Here is a 19485-nt window from a genome sequence, read left to right as displayed (position 1 = left end):
TCTATAATGGGACTCTTTGCTTCATGGCTGACATCTAATTGCTACACTTCCTCCAGTCAAAGGGCACCTGCCTTCCATTACTGGTAGTTCACCAGGAGTGGTGGATACACCTGGTAATTAATTTGGGCCGTCATTGGAAATCATTGTGGGATCCCTGGAGAAGGCAAATGAAAGCAGGATGGAAGTTGCATGGAGTGGGTTGCCAGTGGATGGGATAGGTCTCAGAGTTAAGTGCAGGGGGTGACTCCCTGCAGCTGCATTCATGGAATACAGATATCACTGACTGGGCCAGAATTTATGGCCCATTCTTAGCTGAGTTTGGGAAGGTGGTAGTGAGCTGCCTTCTTGAGCCGCTGCAGTCCATTTAATGTAACACCATTTGACAGGATTTTGACCCAATGATACTTAAGCAATAGCAATACACTTGCAAGTTAGGATGGTGAGTGGCTTGGAGGGGAACTTGTCGGCGATGGTGCTTCCATATATCTGCTGTCCTTATTCTTCTACGCGGTAGTGGTTTTGGTTTGGAAGATGTTGTCAAAGGAGTCTTGGTGAAGTTCTGATGTACATCTCATAAATGGTACACACTGCTATGAGTGAGGGTGGAGTGAGTGACTGTCTGTGGATAGGGTGCCATTCAAATAGGCTGATTTGTCCTAAATAGTGTCAAACTGCCAGAAGGCCTTTAAAAAGGTGCTGCACAGGAGACTAATTAACAAGATAATAACCATGGTGTTACGGGATAGGTACTGGTATAGATAGAGGATTGGCTGACAGGCAGAAGGCAAAGAAAGGGGATAAAGGGGTCTTTTTCAGGATGGTAGCGGTGACCAGTGGAGTTCTGCAGGGGTTAATGTTGGGATCACAACTATTCACATATACATTAACGTTCTGGATGAAGGAACTAAGGGTATTGTTGACAAGTTTACAGATGACCCAAAGATAGTTGGAGAGACAGGGGTAGTGTTGAGAAAACAGGGAGGCTGCAAAAGGCTTTGGACAGGCCAGGAGACAGGGAAAAGAAATAGCAAATGGAATAAAATGTGGGAAAGTGAGATTATGCACTTTGGTAGAAGGAATAGAGGTACAGACTATTTTCTAAATGGAGAATGCATTTCAGAAATCTGAAACGCAAAGGGACTTAGAAGTCTTAGTTCAGAATTCTCTTAAGGTTAACATGCAGGTACAGTTAGCAGTCAGGCAAGATGCTTCCAGTAGTAGGGGAGATTAGGATTCGAGGGCACAGGTTCAGAGTAAAGGGCGATCCCTTAGAACTGAGATGAAGAGGAATTTCTTTAGTCAAAGGGTGGTAAATCTGTGCAACTTATTGTCACAAACGACTGTGGAGGCCAAGTCACTGAGTGCCTCAAAGGCAGAGATGGATAGGTTCTTGATTAGTAAGGCGATCATGGGTTATGGGGAGAAGGCAGGGTGAATGAAATTGAAAAATATATCAGCCATGAATGGCAACGCCATCTCAATGGGCCTAATGGCCTAATTCTGCTCCTATATTTCATGTTCTAAGCTTCTTGAATGTTGTCTGAGCTGCACCATCGAAGTACTGACCTGTGTCTTGTGCGAAGTGGAAAGGCTTTCAGATATCACGAGATGAATTACTTGCTGCAGGATTCCTAGGTTCCAACTCATATGGCTAGTTCAGTTACGTTTCTGGTCAAGCATAAGGCTTAGGATGTTAATAGTGAGGGATTCAGTGATGCCAGTGTCATTGAATATTAAGGGATGAAGGGCTGATTCTCTCTTGTTGGAGATGGACATTGCCTGGCACTGGTTTAGTGTGGATGTCACTTGCTACTTGTCAGCCCAAAAATGGATATTACCCAGATCTTCCTGCATTTGTCATGAACTACTTCAGTACCTGAGGAGTCCCAAATGATGCTGTATATTGTGCAATCATCATATTCACTTCTGACTTTATGGTGGAGGAAAAAATGAAGGCTGCTATGAAGAACTCTTGTAATAATGTTTCTGGAGCTAAGATGTTTAACCTCCAAAACTGCAACGAACATGCCTTGGGTTAGGTATGACTTCAACAAATGGACAGTTTTTCCTGATTCCAATCAACCCTGCTCAGCTTCTTGATGCCAGACTCAGTCAAATGTGACCTTGATGTCAAAGGCAGTCACTGTTGTGCCATCTTTGAAATTCAGCTCTTTGTTCATGTTTGAAACAAGATTGTAATGATGTCAGGAGTTGAGCAGCCCTAGGAAAGCCCAAATTTCCACATAGTCAGTTAGATGTCAATGTTCTATCTGTTATGGAACAGCTTAGCTAGGGGTAGGGCAAGTTCTAGAGGACATGTCTTCAGTACTATTGCCAGAAATGTTTTCAAGGCCCATAGACTTTACAATATCCAATGCCTTCAAGTTGATATCACATGGATTGAATCAAATTGGCTGAAGACTGGCATCTGTGATGTTGGGGGTCTCTGGAGAAAGTTGAGATATATCATCCACTTGGCATTTCTGACTGAAAATTGTTGTAAATGCTGCAGCTTTATCTTCCACATTGATGTGCTTGGCTCTGCCATCATTGAGGACAGGGACGTTTGTACAGCCTCTCCCTCCAGGGAGTTGTTTAATTGTCCACCGCCATTCGTGACTGGATGTCACAGAACAACAGAGTGTAGATCTGATCCTTTGGTTGTGGGAATGACTTAGGCTCATCACTTACTCCTAATGTTGTTTGGCATTTAAGTAATCCTGTTTTGTAGTTTCTCCTGATTGACACCTAATTTTTAGGTATGCCTGGTGCTCTCCTGAAATCCCCGTCTGCACTCTTCACTGAACCAGGGCTGATCTTCTGACTGAATATACTGATAGAGCGGGAGATAAGCAGGGCCACAAGATTGTAGATTGTGCTCGATTTCAATTATACTGCTGCTGAGGGCCCAATGAGCCCTTCTTAAGATGCTAAATCTGTTCAAAGTTTATCTAATCTAGTACACAGCAATAGTGATACACAACATGATGCGAAAATCGGATTTCATCTCTCAAAGAGCTGTGCAGTGATCACGCTGACTGATGCTATCACAGGGAGATGTGTCTGTGGTAGTGGTTGAGAGTTTGCCAGGTGGTAGTCCTGCAACATGTGGTGAAGGAACCAATAACAAGAGCATTGATAATCTTATCCGCAGCAAGAGAGTCAGACTGGACTCAAAATGTTAACTGTTTCTCTCTCCATAGATGCTGTCAGATCTGCTGAGTTTCTTCAGCATTTTCTATGCTTGTTACAGATTTCCAGCAGCTGCAGTATTTTGATTTTAAGCAAGCTAGTAAGCCTACTCTCTACTGCTTCTAATGTATGTAAGTCATTTATAAATAAAAGACATCAAAACTGCATACAATATTATAGATGTGGTCTCACCAATGCTCTGTATAAATGAAGCAATTCCTCTTGTAATAATGGGCAGTATCCCATTAGCATTCTTGATTATCTGCTGTATCAGCATATTAATCTTTTATGACTCATGCACCACAATACCTAAATTCCTCTACACCTTGGAATTCTGCAACTGTTTGCCATTTAAGTAATACTCTGAATTTTTATTATTCCTGAAGCAAACAACTACATTTTGTCCCCACATTATACTCCAATTTTCAGATTTTTGCCCAATCACACAGCCAATCTAAATCAAGTTCTTCATGTTCACTTCACAACATGCTGAATGTCATAGTGTCGCCTGCTACCATGTCTTTGCTCGACTCATTTGATTTAAATGAGCAGGCAAAGGCACAGGAACAGAGTCAGTCAAAAGTGGAGCAGGCTGGAGTGTGATGCAATACTGTACAGTTCACAGAATGAGTGCAGCTCCAACTACACTCGAAGTTTGACAATATCCAGGACAAAGCAGCTTGCTCGATTGTCACCACATCAACAAATATTTACTCTCTCCGCCAACAATGCTCCATAGCTGTGGTGTTTACCATCTACGAGATGCAATGCACAACTTCAAGGCAGCTCCTCGGACAGCACCTTCTAAACTCATGAGCACTTAGAAAGGCAAGGTAAGCAGATACATTGGAACACCATCACCTGAAAGTTCCCCTCCAAGATGCTCACTGTCCTCACTTGCAAGTATATTGCCATTCCTTCTAGGTCGCTGGGTCAAAATCGTAACTTCTTTCCCCAGCATCATTGTGGGTCCAGCTACACCAAATAGACTGTAGCAGTTCAAGAATACAGATAAACATCACCTTCTAAAGGACAAATAGGACAGAAGAACATAAGAAATAAAAGCAAGAGTAGGTCATTTGGTCTCTCAAACCTACCCTGCCTTCAGCAAGATCACGGTTGATCTGCCCTAAGCCTCAGCTCCTCTTTCATGCCAGCTCATCACGGGCCTCAACTTTGAAAGATCCATCTACTTCTTCTTTAAATATTTTCAGTGATCTAGCCTCCACAGCTCTCTGGGGTGGAGAATTCCATACATCCACACCCCTCGGAAAAGAAGTTCCTTCACAGCTCAGTTTTAAATGCGTGTTCTCTCAAACTTTAATTATGCCCCTGATTTTGTAGGTTATAAACGCCTGGCCCAGCCAGTAATGCCCACATTTGATGCATTATTTAAAAGGAATGTTCTAACATGCCTTAGCGGCAGAGATTAGACAACAAAATCTCTCACATTTCAGAGGACAGCAGGAAGCTTAGATTCCAGGATAGTTTGAGCAGGTGAAGTGTTCATTAAAATTAATGAACTTTTATCTAATGAAGTAGGAACCATCTGCCATTGTCTGCCTCTCCTGTGCTAATTCAAATGTATTATCTGACATAAGCTTACAGCTGAGACCACCCTCCAACATAAAACGTATCGTTTCAGTTATACAGGGCACTGGTGAGACCACATCGCTAATACTGTATTCAGTTTTGGTATCCGACTTTAAAGCAAGGTTTAAATACATTGGAGGTGGTTCAGAGCAGGCTTACTAGATTTATACCTGGGATGAGTGGAATGAATTATAGGTTAGGTTGGACAGGCTGACTTTGTTTCCAATGAAGTTTAGAAAAGTGAGAGGTGACATGTTTGTAGTGTATAAGGTACTGAATAGTCTAAGGTGGAAGTGGAAACAATGTTTCCTCTTGTATGTCAGGCCAGATCTAGGGGTCACTGTTTAAAAATTAGGAGGCCTCTTTTTAGGGCAGAGAGGAGAAAATTCTTTTCTCAGGAAGTTCAGAGACTTTGGAACCTTACCTTAGAAGGTGGCAGTGTTGAAATCATTAAATATTTTTAAGGTGACTAAGACTAGATCCATGACAGGCAATGGAATCAGAAGTTACTAGAGGGTTAGATGAGAAAATAGAATTCGAAACACAGACAGATCAGCCATGATCTTATTGAATGTTGGAGCAGATTCAAGAGACTCAATAGTCTATTTTTGGTCATACTTATATATACCTCTAGTGAATTAGTCAGATTCCTGACATTCCAGGAGGCTTGCTAAAATTTAACTGATAAAATTTTACTGTAAAGGGCTCATAATGAACCCATGCTATTATCAAGTAGCTCAGTAATAATATCAAACCTGTTCTAAGGTGCCTCCCTTCAATCCTCAGTAAAATGGTGGAGGGCAGAATGGAGGCGCCATTCTGGCTGCCTTTCTAACATACTGTCTCTGTTCTTGTCTCATTGAGGCCAAGAAACTCATGCCTGAAGCTTGTGTTTCTTACCTATTCAGGGAAACTATCTTTCAGCATCTGCCCAATCTAACTCTGCCAAGATCTTGTTTGCAGTAAGATTACTTATTTTTAAACTCCAGGGAGTAAAGAGCAGTCTACACAACCTCTCATTCAGAAATCACTCTACTGGATCTTTACTACACCATCTCAATGGCAAATATTCCTTCGATAAGGAAACCAAAATTATGCACAATTATCCATGTGTGGTCTCACTATCCATGTGTGGTCTCACAAAGACATTGCATATCCCTTTACATATGTATTCCAACCCCTTAAATAAAAGTGAATGTACCACTAGCTTTTGTAATTCTTATTGAACCTGCATAGTTACTTACTTATTTGCATGATAACACTCAAACCTGTCTGAATATCAACGTTTAGAAGTTTTTCACTATTTAAAATATATTCTGCATTACTATAACTCCTAATAAACAATTTTTATTTCTTAACAAAATTCCATGTGTCACCCTATTGACCTCTTAACAGTCTATATATCTTTGTAGCCTCTTTGCGTCGAACTTAAAAGGTGATTGCTTCATATTGCCTTGGTTCATTATTAAACTTGGATATATTATTCTCTAAGATAAATTAATACGTATTGCACATCATTGTGGTTAAAGAATCTGAGTGGGAAAGCCAAATAAAGAAAACGTTAAAAAATAGGACTGTGACCTTTTCAATACTCACTTTTATCTCACTCTCATTGGACAAAATTTCCAAAGCTTCCAAATGTGATAGCCCTTGAAAGTCATCAAACAACATCCCATAGTGAGCAGTCTTCTCAACAGTAGTTCTTTGTTTCTCCTTTTCTTTTGCTTCCCTTAACATCTTTTTGGAAACAAATAATTAATTAAATATATATTTAACGTATTAGGGTTTTTGATTCACACAAATATAAATCAAATATCAATGTCAAGTGAAACATGAACATTTCATCATGTGGTGTGTAACTGCATTGTGAGGTCATTACAAAAAATGCAAGATTTAATTGACAATACTAAGTTAAGCAATTTCTCTGAGGCTTAAACACCAATTGGAAATCAACTGTGTCTAACAAAGGAAGTTAAGCACTGCTTTCTGATCAGAATACCAGAAAAAAAATGTTAAGTACAAAGACTGAAGGCAATTGAGAAACCAGCAAAGGATGACCAAGAAAAGGCAAAGGAGATTTTGAATGTATGTGAGAAATAAAGGTGGATTGTAGAAGCACCGCGGACCCAGATTCGATCCCACCCTCAGATGACTGTCTGTGTGGAGCTTGCATGCTTTCCCAGTCTCTGTGTGGTTTTCTTCCGGGTGCTCTGGTTCCTCCCATAGTCCAAAGATGTGCAGTTTAGGTGCACTGGCTGTGGTAAATTACCCCTACTATCCAGGGATGTGCAGGCTAGGTGGATTAGCCATGGGTAATGCTCCAGGGATTGGGTACGAGGGTGGATCTGGGTGGGATGCTCTTTAGAGGATCAGTGTGGACTTGAAACGGCCTGCTTCCACACATTTTCTAAGAAACGGCCTCAAGGTTTCTATGTTCTAAATGAGATATTAAACCCAGATCTCATCAGGACACTCAGACGTGCATTAAAGAAAAGTCATCTGCAATATATTGAGTAATATTCATCTAGAACCATAGAACTTATGGTACAGAGGGAGACCATTCAATCCATTATGTCTGTACTGGCTCCCAAAACAGGTTTCTGCTAGGACCATTCTACAGCCCCATCTCCATAGCCCTCTAATTCATTACTTTCAAATTAATATACAAATGCTTCAAAATTTCATATGGAATCCATCTCCACCAAGCAATGCATTCCAAATCCTAACAATTCTCCAAGTAAAGAAGTTTCTCCTCATCTAGCTCCTAGCTCTTTTGCTGAGTATGATATTAAAGTAATTTGAAACGATGGCGTGTGGACAGTAGCTACTAAGCTCTTAGGGTGTTATTTAAATATCTTATTAAATTGGATGCAAATGAACAAGCTCTTTGCTTTCTTTAAAGAGGGAAACCTTCCCTTTTCTTGTGTTGTTGAATCATTTAACTAACATTTAACAAATCTAAGACAACAGTTGAGGTCAGCTGCTTTCATTCTTTACTCATGCTCTGAAAAGGTCACTAGAAGTTGGGCCAATTACTGGCTCTGAGCAATTATTGAAATCAACAATGGAAACAATGTAGGTACATAAGGTTGTTACATCAGTCTGAGGAACAGTATGTTGACGCTCCTGAAAATTCTGGAACATGCCATGCAGAATTCTATTTTCTAACATGATCAACTCATACTAACAGAGAAATGAGTACTAAAACAACGGCATGTTTCTTAACTGATGGCAAGCTCCCAGATGAGAACAATAAAAAATTAAGCTATGTAATCCAGTTTAATAATGCTACAGTTGCTTTTTATTAAAGTGTAATTATTGCAAGAGGTATTCTTAATACCTGGGACAAAGTAGCAGTTCGATGTATTAATATTTTTGTTTTCTTGAATCCAGGGTCACTCTCTGCAAGGACATTCATGGTCTTCTTGCCAATAAATTCTAGTGCATCCAAGCCACCTGTGATCACAGTTTTACCCTAAATAGAAACCATGGGAAGCAACAACTAGTATGTATCATTATTCACCATTTTTACAGTTGATAAATTTGCTACAGCGAATACGGATTCCTATTTCAGACATGTTCATTAGACTGGCAAAAACCAAAAGAACTGCTGATGCTCGAAATCAGAAACAAAAACAGAAATTGCTGGTAAAGCTCAGTAGGTCTGGCAGTATCTGTGGAGAGAAGTCAGAGTTAATGTTTCAGGTACCGGGACCCTTCCTCAGAACACATACATTCTGAAGAAGAGTCACTGGATTTGAAATGTTAATTCGATTTCTCTCCACAGATGCTACCAGACCTGCTGAGCTTTTCCAGCAATTTCTGATTTTGTTTCATCAGGCCAATTACGGATTATAAATCCACTTACAGTATTGGATCCTTTCTAGAACAATTCATGCATAAGCTCACTATGTGGAAGCTAGTATTTGGAACTCTACACAAATGCTGCCAGATCTGTTGAGTTTCTCCAGCACCTTGATATTATTTCAGATTTCCAGCATCTGCAGTATTTTGCCTTTATTATAGAATCTAGTGTTTTCTGATGTGTTTGAGTATGAATGCCTTTATTTCAGCTGGGCTTGAAAAATACAATGTAAATGCATATCAATCCCTTTCAACAAAATGAAGCCAGACTAGAAGTAGTCAATTAAGAAATAAATATTGCATGAAAATTGCAGTATGTGCTTCACATGCTAACCAGCTTGCCTCAGTTCACTTACTGTGCTTTGAACAACATTAGAAATTGTTGAAAGCATGCCACGAGATCCAGCTGAGGGGGAAGAGGGTGGAACATGTACAGAGTCAGTTTCTTCTTGTGGATCTGTTCAGGAAAGTCAAAGAATTTTTGTGAGATCACAACATCTCTCCATAATTATAAAACGTGACGCTGCACAATTCAATCAATTCATTTAAACTATTTTCTACAATAAATGGAGCTGATAGATGGAAATCATTTCCTAATCCTTTTCACCATTTCTCAGTCTCTACAGAGACTGACACAGAAAACAGGCTGAACTTAGACAGGTATTGTTGAGACTAACAAGAATGTGGCAATGTTTAATTTTATTCTTAAAAAAATTTGGTGCATAGCATTTGACAGGGACTTTTATTTCAAAAAGAAAAATGTGATCATTCTCCCAAAATCAGCATTGCTACATGTCTAAAGCTAGGATAACATCATGTTCTGCTCCACCATCTCTAACAGGACCATCTGCTGATGAGTTCCTGCAGGCAGATTTTAGGAAGCTAGGAAATAAATTGAAAAGTAGGGCCTCGCAGATGTTTGTGGGAAAGAAACTAGCATATGAAAGGAGTATCATTTTAATGGTAGTTACCACATTTTAGTTACATTTGGGTGTAGTAACGGAAAATCATAATGCTAGACAAAGAATTAAAAAGTTCTCATTTGCGAGAAAAGCTAATTTATTAAACGGTGAGGTTTGATTTAGCAACATTGTTTCTAGAAACAGTTACCCGGAGATAAAGCAGTGTGATAGTATTTGGAGGCAAAGGGGGGATAGAAAGGTTCAGAACAAATATGAAACTGCTTAAAAAAGGGGAATTATCCCACCTGAAATTCCCACTTTCTCCCCATTGTCAAAGAACAGTCAGAGTAGGACAAAGCAGAAAAAGGAAAAACACATAACAGATATCAACAGCTATAAACTGCAGAAAATCTGTAAGAGCATAAAACGTGCACTGAGGACGTTAAGAAATTAGGAAGGCAAAAGAGAGGGCGTGAAACTACGTTGACAGGTAAAATCAAGAGAAATATAAAGACGTTTATTAATATATAACAATCAACAGGATCACTAAAGAAAGAGTAGGTTCCAAAGAAATGTCATAGACCTTATTATGTTAAGCTGCTTGCCTTTCTACATATGCTGCCTGACCTGCTGAGTGTTTTCAGAGTTTTATATTTTTGTTTCTGATTTCCAGCCTCTGCAGCATTTTGCTTTTGCGTTAGTGTTCTGAAACAGTCCAAACGAACAGAGCAATGGTTGAGAATTTCAACGGCACATGAATCAAGACATGAAATGAATCATACAATGTTGCAAAGGTGGAACAGGTGGTCTACATGATGAAATACTGGGAACTGCAGATGCTGGAGAATTCGAGATAACAACGTGTGGAGCTGGGTGAACACAGCAGGCCAAGCAGCGTCTTAGGAGCACAAAAGCTGACGTTTCGGGCCTAGACCGTTCATCAGAAAAGGATTCTGATGAAGGGTCTAGGTCCGAAACGTCAGCTTTTGTTCTCCTACGATGTTGCTTGGCCTGCTGTGTTCATCCAGCTCCACACTTTGTTATCTCAGTCTACATGCTGATACTGATTTGTGGTCAAGTCTGACACCAAGGGTGTGAAAAGTATGGTTCAGGCTTAAGCCTTTTTCAAGAGGCAGCATGGACACCAGCAAAAAGAGTTCAGCTGGAAAGTTAGGATTAAGGGTTTTGGGGAAAGTTCCACTTCACTCATTAAATCTGAAAGTCAGACAAGCAATCTAACAATAAAGACACTTAAGGAAATGCTAGAGAAAGAGAAAATACTGTGATTAAAAAATGGTATAATGCATGCACGGATAGTGCGGAAGAACTTTGAATGAGAGGTATAAAGGGTGAACAAGATGATATGTTTAAAGGAGGAGGAACTATAATAGAGGAAACTAGGAGACAGACAAAAGTATGATCTTAGGATGGAAAGGAGAAGGCAGACTGACCAGGTCAAGGGGTCAGTAAAATTGTGTAAGTGGCATTGCTTCATGTTAGGAAGTAGTGACTACTGCCTTGCTAGGCTTTTTTAGAGATATCAAGGGAGGCCCACGCGGAAGCCATAGGGTAGTTTGGGAAGGACTCAAGCCTGTCATAACAGCAGGAGACTAGGAAAGATGAAAGCTGTAGGATTAGTGTATGTAGGGTAGAGAAATGATAAATAATCATGACGATAAGGCGGCTTAAATAAAAGGGAAACAGGGAAACAAAGGACAAGAAACAAAAGTTATGGGCTTGAATCCGGAGCAGTTCCTAAACATGCTCACAAAAGAATGCAGGAAAATGAAGTCATATAAATGCAGATAGTTGCACTTTGAAATGTATAAGTAAGACACAAGAGGCAACATATGGAACATTCTAAACTTAAAGTCAGAGCCCTGATAAACTGATATGAGCTGGGTAGTATTATTGATAGGCTGATGTCTAAATGAGTGAGGTCAGTAGCTAATCAACAGGCAGAGCACTGATGTAAGTCTGTACAATAACTTAAATGTTCACGATGATCGGCTATTGCAGATGCTGTATGTCTGCATGAGGACAAAACATTTAATGATGTCTATAAGAATCCGCAAGAAATCACTGCTGAAAAATCACGAAGACAAAACACTTTTGATGAGACCACCAGAAGATATAAAATGCTATTTGAAGTAACCAAAATCAAGGAGCCACCACCTTAACAAAAAGAGAAAGGGAGAAAACAGGCAGGAAAAGAAAAGGCAACTTTCTTTTTCAGATACCTGATATTGCTGTAACTTCATTTGGCTCAGGCAGTGTCGTCTCCTCAGATGTTTGGGAACTATGTATTTTAAGGGATGCTTCTGCTTTCTCCATTACAGTGCTCAGCCCATGACCTACAATTGAAATTATAAGTATTAAATTTGTTTAAGATACAGATAGTGTTCTCTCCTTCAAAGCATAAAACACAAAAGAAAAATAAATCATTCTTTTCTATGTATTAAATGTTACTGAAAAGGAGTTTCCAAATCTCTTATCAGTTATAAATTGGTTATCTGATTATTTCAAATAGAAATTCAATTAATTTAGTGCAACAAACTATGGTAATTAATCTTAACCATTAGTAGACCCACTGCCAGGATCCTCTGAATGCTACTCCTCTGGACGACTGTCAAACACCTAACATTATTAATTCACAAACTTAAACAGTCCTATAAATCACTAAATACCTGTTGCTAGTGCTGAGCCTCTCAAAATCTTGTGATCAACCTCATTGTTTGCAGAACCTAAAGTACCAAGCCAAATCTTACCAATTTGACACATCAAACACAATGTTAACCCTTCAAATTATGGATGGGAAGTAAAAATGTTAAAATTTTCAAACCTGAACCAAGCAGTGTTGATCATGTCCACGTTTGATTATTTAAATATGATAACATGGTCGTGGTCCATCAGATTTAACATTCATTTGAAGCTTAACTCTGACTGGCTGCTTTCCTCTGTTCCGGGGAAACCCGATATCTAAAGTAGAAATTACTGGATGCAACAATAATAAACTAAATACTACCTGCTTCAACCCGCCACTATACCAGCACTCCGTTCTGCCTCCATCAGTGATCCCCTAATCAGTCCTTCCGATCAATCATTCCCGAGCTATGGCCTCAGATCTTTCTCTCCCGAAGATCCTTATAATCTCCTCCCTCTCCTGACCCAGCAGCATCGTGTCGTCCTTCTGTTTTCATGTTCTCCCTTTTCAATTTCTTTACCACCGTTTAGAATAGAATAGGATAGAATTGCAATTTACTGTCACTTGTACTTATGACAATACAGTGAGATGTGTAAATGTTGCCACAGGTCAGCACGATCTTAATTACAGATATTACAAAAAGAAATAATTGATACAAAGTTATGACAAAGTTTATGTTTTAATTCCCCCACAGCTCCTGGAGTTATGAAGTGGCTATGGGATGTTGCTGCTAAAGCAAGGATTTCTGGACCAGACCCACCACATTGCCACTGCCAAAGCTAACACAACAAAGAGGGTGAGAACAGACGCACCAAGTCGCTAGTGTTAAAGCCATCACTCAAGCCATCGCCACTTCAGTTGCTGCCCAAAGCTGTCACATAGCTGCCACAGCCACAAGGAATGAATCGGAAATACCACATCGCTACTGCCACTATAGCAACTGCTGAAACTACCACACCACTATCAGGAAGAACAGACCAGACCCATCGACGACAAAGCATTCAATAAAGTTGCGGCCACTATGGCCATGGGGAATGGACATCTGGATCCACTACACTGCTACTGCTGCAGCAGACCCTCGCAATCACCTTCCTCCACCTCAGCCTCAGAAAAGAAGGAAACATGAACTCTGATAGAAAGCTAAAAAGAAAAAATGAAGAAACAAAACAAAAAAAAAAGCAAAATAAAGAAAAAGAAAAACGCAGCCAGCCTTGTGAGTGGAGCGGGAACATAGGGATACAGACCCTGAACACTTCCTACCCTGCAACCAACCTCTGAACACACTGAAATAGAAGCAAAAGATGTTAGTCAGGTCCTGCTGTCAAATTCCAGAAAATTGCAGGACCCAAAAGGAGCATTCTTCAGTGTTTCCCAAACTCAGAGCAGTGCCTCTCTTTTGCTGAGCCACAGAGCTACAGGATTAACACAGTAACCTACGAAGCCATTGGATGTCTTGTTGGAAAATCCATATTTGACATACTTTTAGTTCTTGTTGACACTTCACTAGATGACACTTACCAACAGTTGCAGTTGCTGTGGACAGCAACGATTTCCCCCAGGTTCCCCAGGATCCCCAGGCTTTTCTTTTGTCAGAAGTTGATTCCTATAGAATTCATGCAAAAAGTATTATATATTAAACTTATTACATATGCTCTGCCAGGAGGCAGGTCTTTGGCTTGTTACCATTGCTGCTTACTTCTGAGCGGATTCCTTGGCAGTTTTTCGTTGCATTCTACTCTCAGGGGCAAGTTACAAGTATAACTCAGCTGGAAAGAATTGAACTTAAACTTGCTTGCAATATTCTGCATCTTAGCCATCAAGCTAACTGAGCTAATGATCCCACATTTATCTAATAGCACAAGCCAGTTGTGATTCTTTGACAGGAAGCAGTGTAACTAATATCTAATTTCATGAAATGGCTATTAGTAATTACAGACAAATAATAATTACAATTTATTGACTTTACAAATTAGACCACATTTAATTTCAAAGCAGGAATTTTGCCTAAGAGGTTGATGGAAAAAGTATGTTCTTGATGAAGAAGTGCCGAGGGACAATCCTGCTCAGTCTCCTGAGACTGCACCACCATACATTCAAACAATTTGACTCAATTTGAATTTAGCCCCACTGATAATCTGCTATGGTTCTGAAGACTTGGGCATGGATTTTATGCAGTCTTGCTGCCCATGTTCTGCCAGGGGAGGGGTGGGTAGGGAAACAAACACAGCAGATTGGGTTCTGCTCACTCCATAACATGCTAGGTGGAAACGGCAACCCACTCTACATATTTAAATATGTAAAAGTTGATTAGACTTATGAACAAGTCTCCTGATTTGAACAATACATTGCATCAGCATAGTACAAATGCCAAGGACTCTTGTGGCTCAATGGCACTCCCCTTGAATCCAAGTCCAAATTCAGGTCCCACTTGCCTAGAGGTGTCACAACATACTCAAACTAGTTGTTTAAAAATAATTTCAATATAGCTAGTGTGGACATGAAGGTGGGAGTGGCCAGGTTATTTTTAAAGTCCTACACAAGAAAAGATGGGGGGTGGTGACGGGAACAAAGACGCAATCAACATAAATGTCATGCAGCATAACTAAAGTATTTTAATAATCTAATGTTTGATACCAGTTAGATACATAATCACAGATGCATCACATAATGGATGTCTTGCTATGTTAAAAACAGAAGTGTGGCCCTTTATTGCTTATCATCAATAAAGTAGATACAACCTGTCAATATTTCAACTGGTGTCAAATAATCATAGGAAGGCTTTGTAATTTAATCCAAATAGAAAACACTCAATGATGAAGACATGTAATAACCAACTAGCAGGGCATTTTATTATCTTGGGAAAATGAAATTTAATTGGTCAGTGTTAGGGAACTTAATCAGCCTCATCACATGTATGCCAGTGAACAGGGTGAAAGTCACGGCATTCTCGATCCTAATCACATGGATAATGCTGAATTAAGTGCAAACTCCCGGAATGTCAGAGGCTGAGGGATGACCTTATAGTAGTTTATAAAATCATGAGGCACATGGATAGGTTGAACAGCCAAGATCTTTTCCCCAGGGTGGGAGAGTCCAAAACTGGAGGGCAGAGGTTTAAGCGAGAGGGGAATGATTTAAAAGGGACCTAAGGGGCAGCTTATTCCATACAGAGGGTGGTGTCTGAATGGAAGGAGCTGCCAAGTAGTGGTGGAGGCTGATACAATTAAAAGGCGTCTGAATAGGAAAGGTTTATAGGGATATGGGCCAAAAGCTTACAAATGAGACTTGATTAATTTATGCTATCTGGTCGGCATGGACAAGTTGGAATAAAGGGTCCGCTTCCATGCTGTAGAGCATTAGGACTCTATAAATAATTCCTAACGTGCATGCAATTCTTTGTTGGTTTGCAGCATCTGTGAAATTTTAGACTGGACTGAAATCAGATGAAAGCCAATCAGAATTTTGTAATGCATTATCAACTGCTTGTCGATATATAGATAGCATTATTGCCAGATGGAAAACCTTTAGTAGTTAAAGATTTCTTCAGCCTTTTTATAACGTTGTTCAATATATACATTAACAATGCAAACTTTAACCAAACCAGATGATGACTTAATCAAATATTCAAATAACTTATTATGAAGTAACCGTACTGCCTCAGTTTACATTCTATTCAATCATCAGTGGTACAATACCATTCTAGCCATTGTGAAAAATGCTTCTCACAAAGAAAAGCAGCAAGAATAATGCAAGCATAATACTTTGTCTGCAAATGACCCACAATAGGAGGCTGGAAATTTGCATGCTAATGGTGAATAAAATTATTCTGGTTGTTCAAAATTAACTTTCAAAGATAATACCTACCTCAACATTTTCCTCTGTTGATGCAAGTTCATCAATCACCTGAAATCTGATGGATTCTGGATCAAGACTTACTGCTTCCTTGCACCCAGCAGATATGTTAATTGTTTCTTCTGTCAACACAGAATAATTTGCTGCACTCTCTTCTAATGGGTCACTTGGCTTAGGTTCATCCCCAGCCTCAGTTTGGCGTACGGTGTCTTGTTGGATGGAGCTCTTATTCTTAATTGGCACTAGATTGGGGTTGGACACCAAAGAATCACTCAGCTGTGAAGACGTTGCAGTGGCTGGAACTTCAGCATCATTTCTAGATGGTACACTGAACTCATCTTCCACAGACAAGCTTGCCACTGCAGCCGAAATATCAGTCCTTGTGCCATCCTCTGCCTCAGACATTGCCAATCATATCTGTCAATACAATGTTTAATTATTATTGCTTGCATTTATTGTCTAATCTCCAATAAATGAAGACAGGTGAACCATTTAAACCACAAATAAGCAAAAATTAAAATAAAATTACAGGGGTGTACAATGGCTGGAATTTAGGCAAGACCACTTTTGGGCTGACTATAGGTCAGAGGTCAATTTCACAGCAGAGACCCAAGGGTATCAAGTGCAATTTGCTGATATTGCTGCTTGATGCTGGGTCCTGGGTCAATGTATTTGCCTATGAGGAACGAACCACTCCACCTCCTAGAGGTTGTTAGCAGTTTACTCTGGGCTATTTGCGGAAGGCACAGGTAAGCAGTACAGCTCCCATTAAATCCATGAACTACCACTAAATTTTGATAGGCATTATGGGTGCCAATTGGTTCAGTGAATAGCCCAACTGACATCCCACCTCCAGAAACTAGGAATATCATGTCAGCTCCTTCTGGCTTTCCACCTAATTCAGGAATGTTTGACAGACTTTCCCATCTTGATGTGATACCTGCCTTTGCAAGTATTGCTTAGCTGGCTGGTCGAACTCATGGACATCTTCTCGTGCAGGAGTGCCATTCCCTATTAATTAACTGTGAGGTATCAACAAGTGGTGCCTGAAAAACTCATTAGACAGGTTGTTGTTTCTTGACTTTGTGCGTGTTTAGAAATTACTTGGATACAATAAACGGAGGGCAACTTTCTCTTTTTTTGTTCCCCCCACAGCAGCCATTTCACCACACACGGGGACAGCCATCTGAGTGACACCATGTTTGAATCTCTCCAATCAACTTTCTGCGTCAACAACAGTGTGAAGCTGGAGGAGCACAGCAGGTCAGGCAGCATTAGAGGAGCAGGATTTATGAAGAAGGGTCCCAATCTGAAACGTCAACTTTCTGCGTCTTTCACAGCACTGAAAGAAATGTTATTAAAGTCACAAAGGACCTGGCATGATGCTGAAAAAGACTGCTGGAATGAGTGTGTGGTGGACATCACAGCCAATGGCTGTGGCTCTGTGACAGTGAGCCTGTCTTTATCAAGGAGATAGCAAGAATTGCAGATGCTGGAGTCAGAGTCTTACACAGTGTGGAACTGGAGGAACACAGCAGGTCAGGCAGCATCAGTGGAGTAGGCAAGTTGGCGTTTCAGGTCGGGACCCTTCTTCATAAATCCTGCTCCTCTAATGCTGCCTGACCTGCTGTGCTCCTCCAGCTTCACACTGTTGTTGATGCTTTTGATCTGTTACACTCTGTCTTTATCTAGTTAGTGAAAGTTGAGGGTCTGGAAGAAATGGAAGGAGGAAGTTTGGCAAGTTGTTGCAGAGCATTTGAACACAGTAGAGTTTAGAATTAGATTTTTATTGTTATGTGTACTCAAGTACAAAAGTACAGGAGTACAGTGAAAAGTGTATAATGTCACTTCACAGGGCACTTCACAGCTTAGGTACAAGTACCTAGATGCAGAATCACAAGAACAAGGTAGAAAGAAAGAACAAAATTAAAATCCAAACATTACAGTAATTCCTAGTTACAAGTAGAAAAATAAACAAATAAAGTTAAAGTCAAACATTACTGTCTTTTGAAGCGTTTGGCCATGTTGGGACTGCACTTCCTACAGGGGCTTAATCTCCTCCTCTTTGCTATGCTTTCCCCAAACAGTCCATTTTAAGACTCCACACACCAGGCCTGTCATGCCGGTGCCAAAACAAATGCTGCTCCTGTTGACCCACCCAGAGTATTGATTTGGGCTTACCTGATTGCTGCAGCAGTCAAATGTGACTGCAAATTCTGCTTTCTCGATCGGCCACAAGGGCTGCCTGCTGTTCAAAGCTGATGCTACCATCACCACCTCAAGTACTGCACTGGGCCTACCAAATCGAAGACTCCCTGCACCAGTGCCAAGACTCGCTGCTAGACACACAACATCTCTGTCGCAAGGTCCCTAAAGGCTTGCTTAATACACACTTCTGTTATTATGTCAGTGGTACAGGAAGTGGAAGCTTAGGGTGATGAATAGGTTGCTTTGGCCCGGACAATGTCAAAGTACTTGCGTACTATCTGAACTGCAGTCATCCAGTCAAATGGGGAATACTTCATCATACACCTGACTTGTGCATTGTGAATGGAAGACAGGCTTTGGAAATAAACTATTTATTGCAGAATTCCCAACATGTGACTAACTCTCACAGTAGTATTTGTATGTCTGGCTCAGTTCTGTTTCTGGTCGATGGCAACCTTTGGGATATTCATAGCCCAAACCTGAAAGATGCCCAGGTTTTACTGCGTCTGGGCACAGACTCTAAGTTCTTATCTCAGAAGTTGTGAATGGTGCGGAACTCTGTGTAGTTATCAGTGTTCATCCCACTTTTGACCCTGTGATGGAGGGAAGGACATGACTGAAGCAGCTGAACCTAGGACACTACCCTGAAGAACTCCTGTATGATGTTGTACAGCTGAGATGACAGACCTCCAATTACCACACTTGCATCTATGCATGGTAGTCATTCCTGCCAATCCTATCACAGAGTCGTTCTGAAGACAATATCCCACCTTAATGGTGAGAATTCTCTCCATTGTGTGCTGTGGCATACCATTATATGAAATAGGACAGATCAAGCAGCTCAAAATATGACATTTACCAGGCACTATGGGCCATCAGCAAAAGCAGAACTGTATTCCACCACAATCTTTAACTTCTTGTTGGACATCTGGGTAATTATTACTGTATTGCCAAGTATGCCAACATGCCATAAAACAAACAAAACTCCAATCCTCCAATTCTGCCCTTGAGCATGATTTGAACTAATGTATAGTTAGGATTATGCCTTCAGTTGCCTGGGTTGTAAATGCCGAAATTTCCTCTAGAAACCTCCATGGTTTTAAACTTTGTTCCTTTGAGATGTTCATTAATAACTACTTTTTGGTATCTCCTTGTATGGCTTAGTATCAA

At 40.3% G+C, this 19485-nt stretch overlaps 1 protein-coding gene across 3 annotated transcripts in view; it reads right to left on the bottom strand.

The window, feature by feature from the left end:
* Nucleotides 1-19485, bottom strand: part of fam114a1 (family with sequence similarity 114 member A1) — a 51167-nt gene that overhangs the window by 28312 nt on the left and 3370 nt on the right. For all 3 annotated transcript variants that reach the window (XM_048527344.2, XM_048527333.1, XM_048527355.2), the window contains exons 2-7: nt 16120-16524; nt 13774-13858; nt 11792-11905; nt 9006-9106; nt 8126-8260; nt 6382-6522 (exon numbers count right to left, since the gene is read on the bottom strand). In XM_048527344.2, the coding sequence (XP_048383301.1) occupies nt 6382-6522; nt 8126-8260; nt 9006-9106; nt 11792-11905; nt 13774-13858; nt 16120-16512 (969 nt within the window). In that variant the 5' untranslated portion in view covers nt 16513-16524. The remainder of the gene's footprint in view (nt 1-6381; nt 6523-8125; nt 8261-9005; nt 9107-11791; nt 11906-13773; nt 13859-16119; nt 16525-19485) is intronic.

The sequence above is a fragment of the Stegostoma tigrinum genome, chromosome 1 (assembly GCF_030684315.1).
Source record: "Stegostoma tigrinum isolate sSteTig4 chromosome 1, sSteTig4.hap1, whole genome shotgun sequence".
NCBI classification, from domain to species: domain Eukaryota; kingdom Metazoa; phylum Chordata; class Chondrichthyes; order Orectolobiformes; family Stegostomatidae; genus Stegostoma; species Stegostoma tigrinum.
The sequence above is the reverse complement of the archived record's forward strand: the minus strand, read 5'-3'. Positions and strand labels throughout refer to the sequence as shown.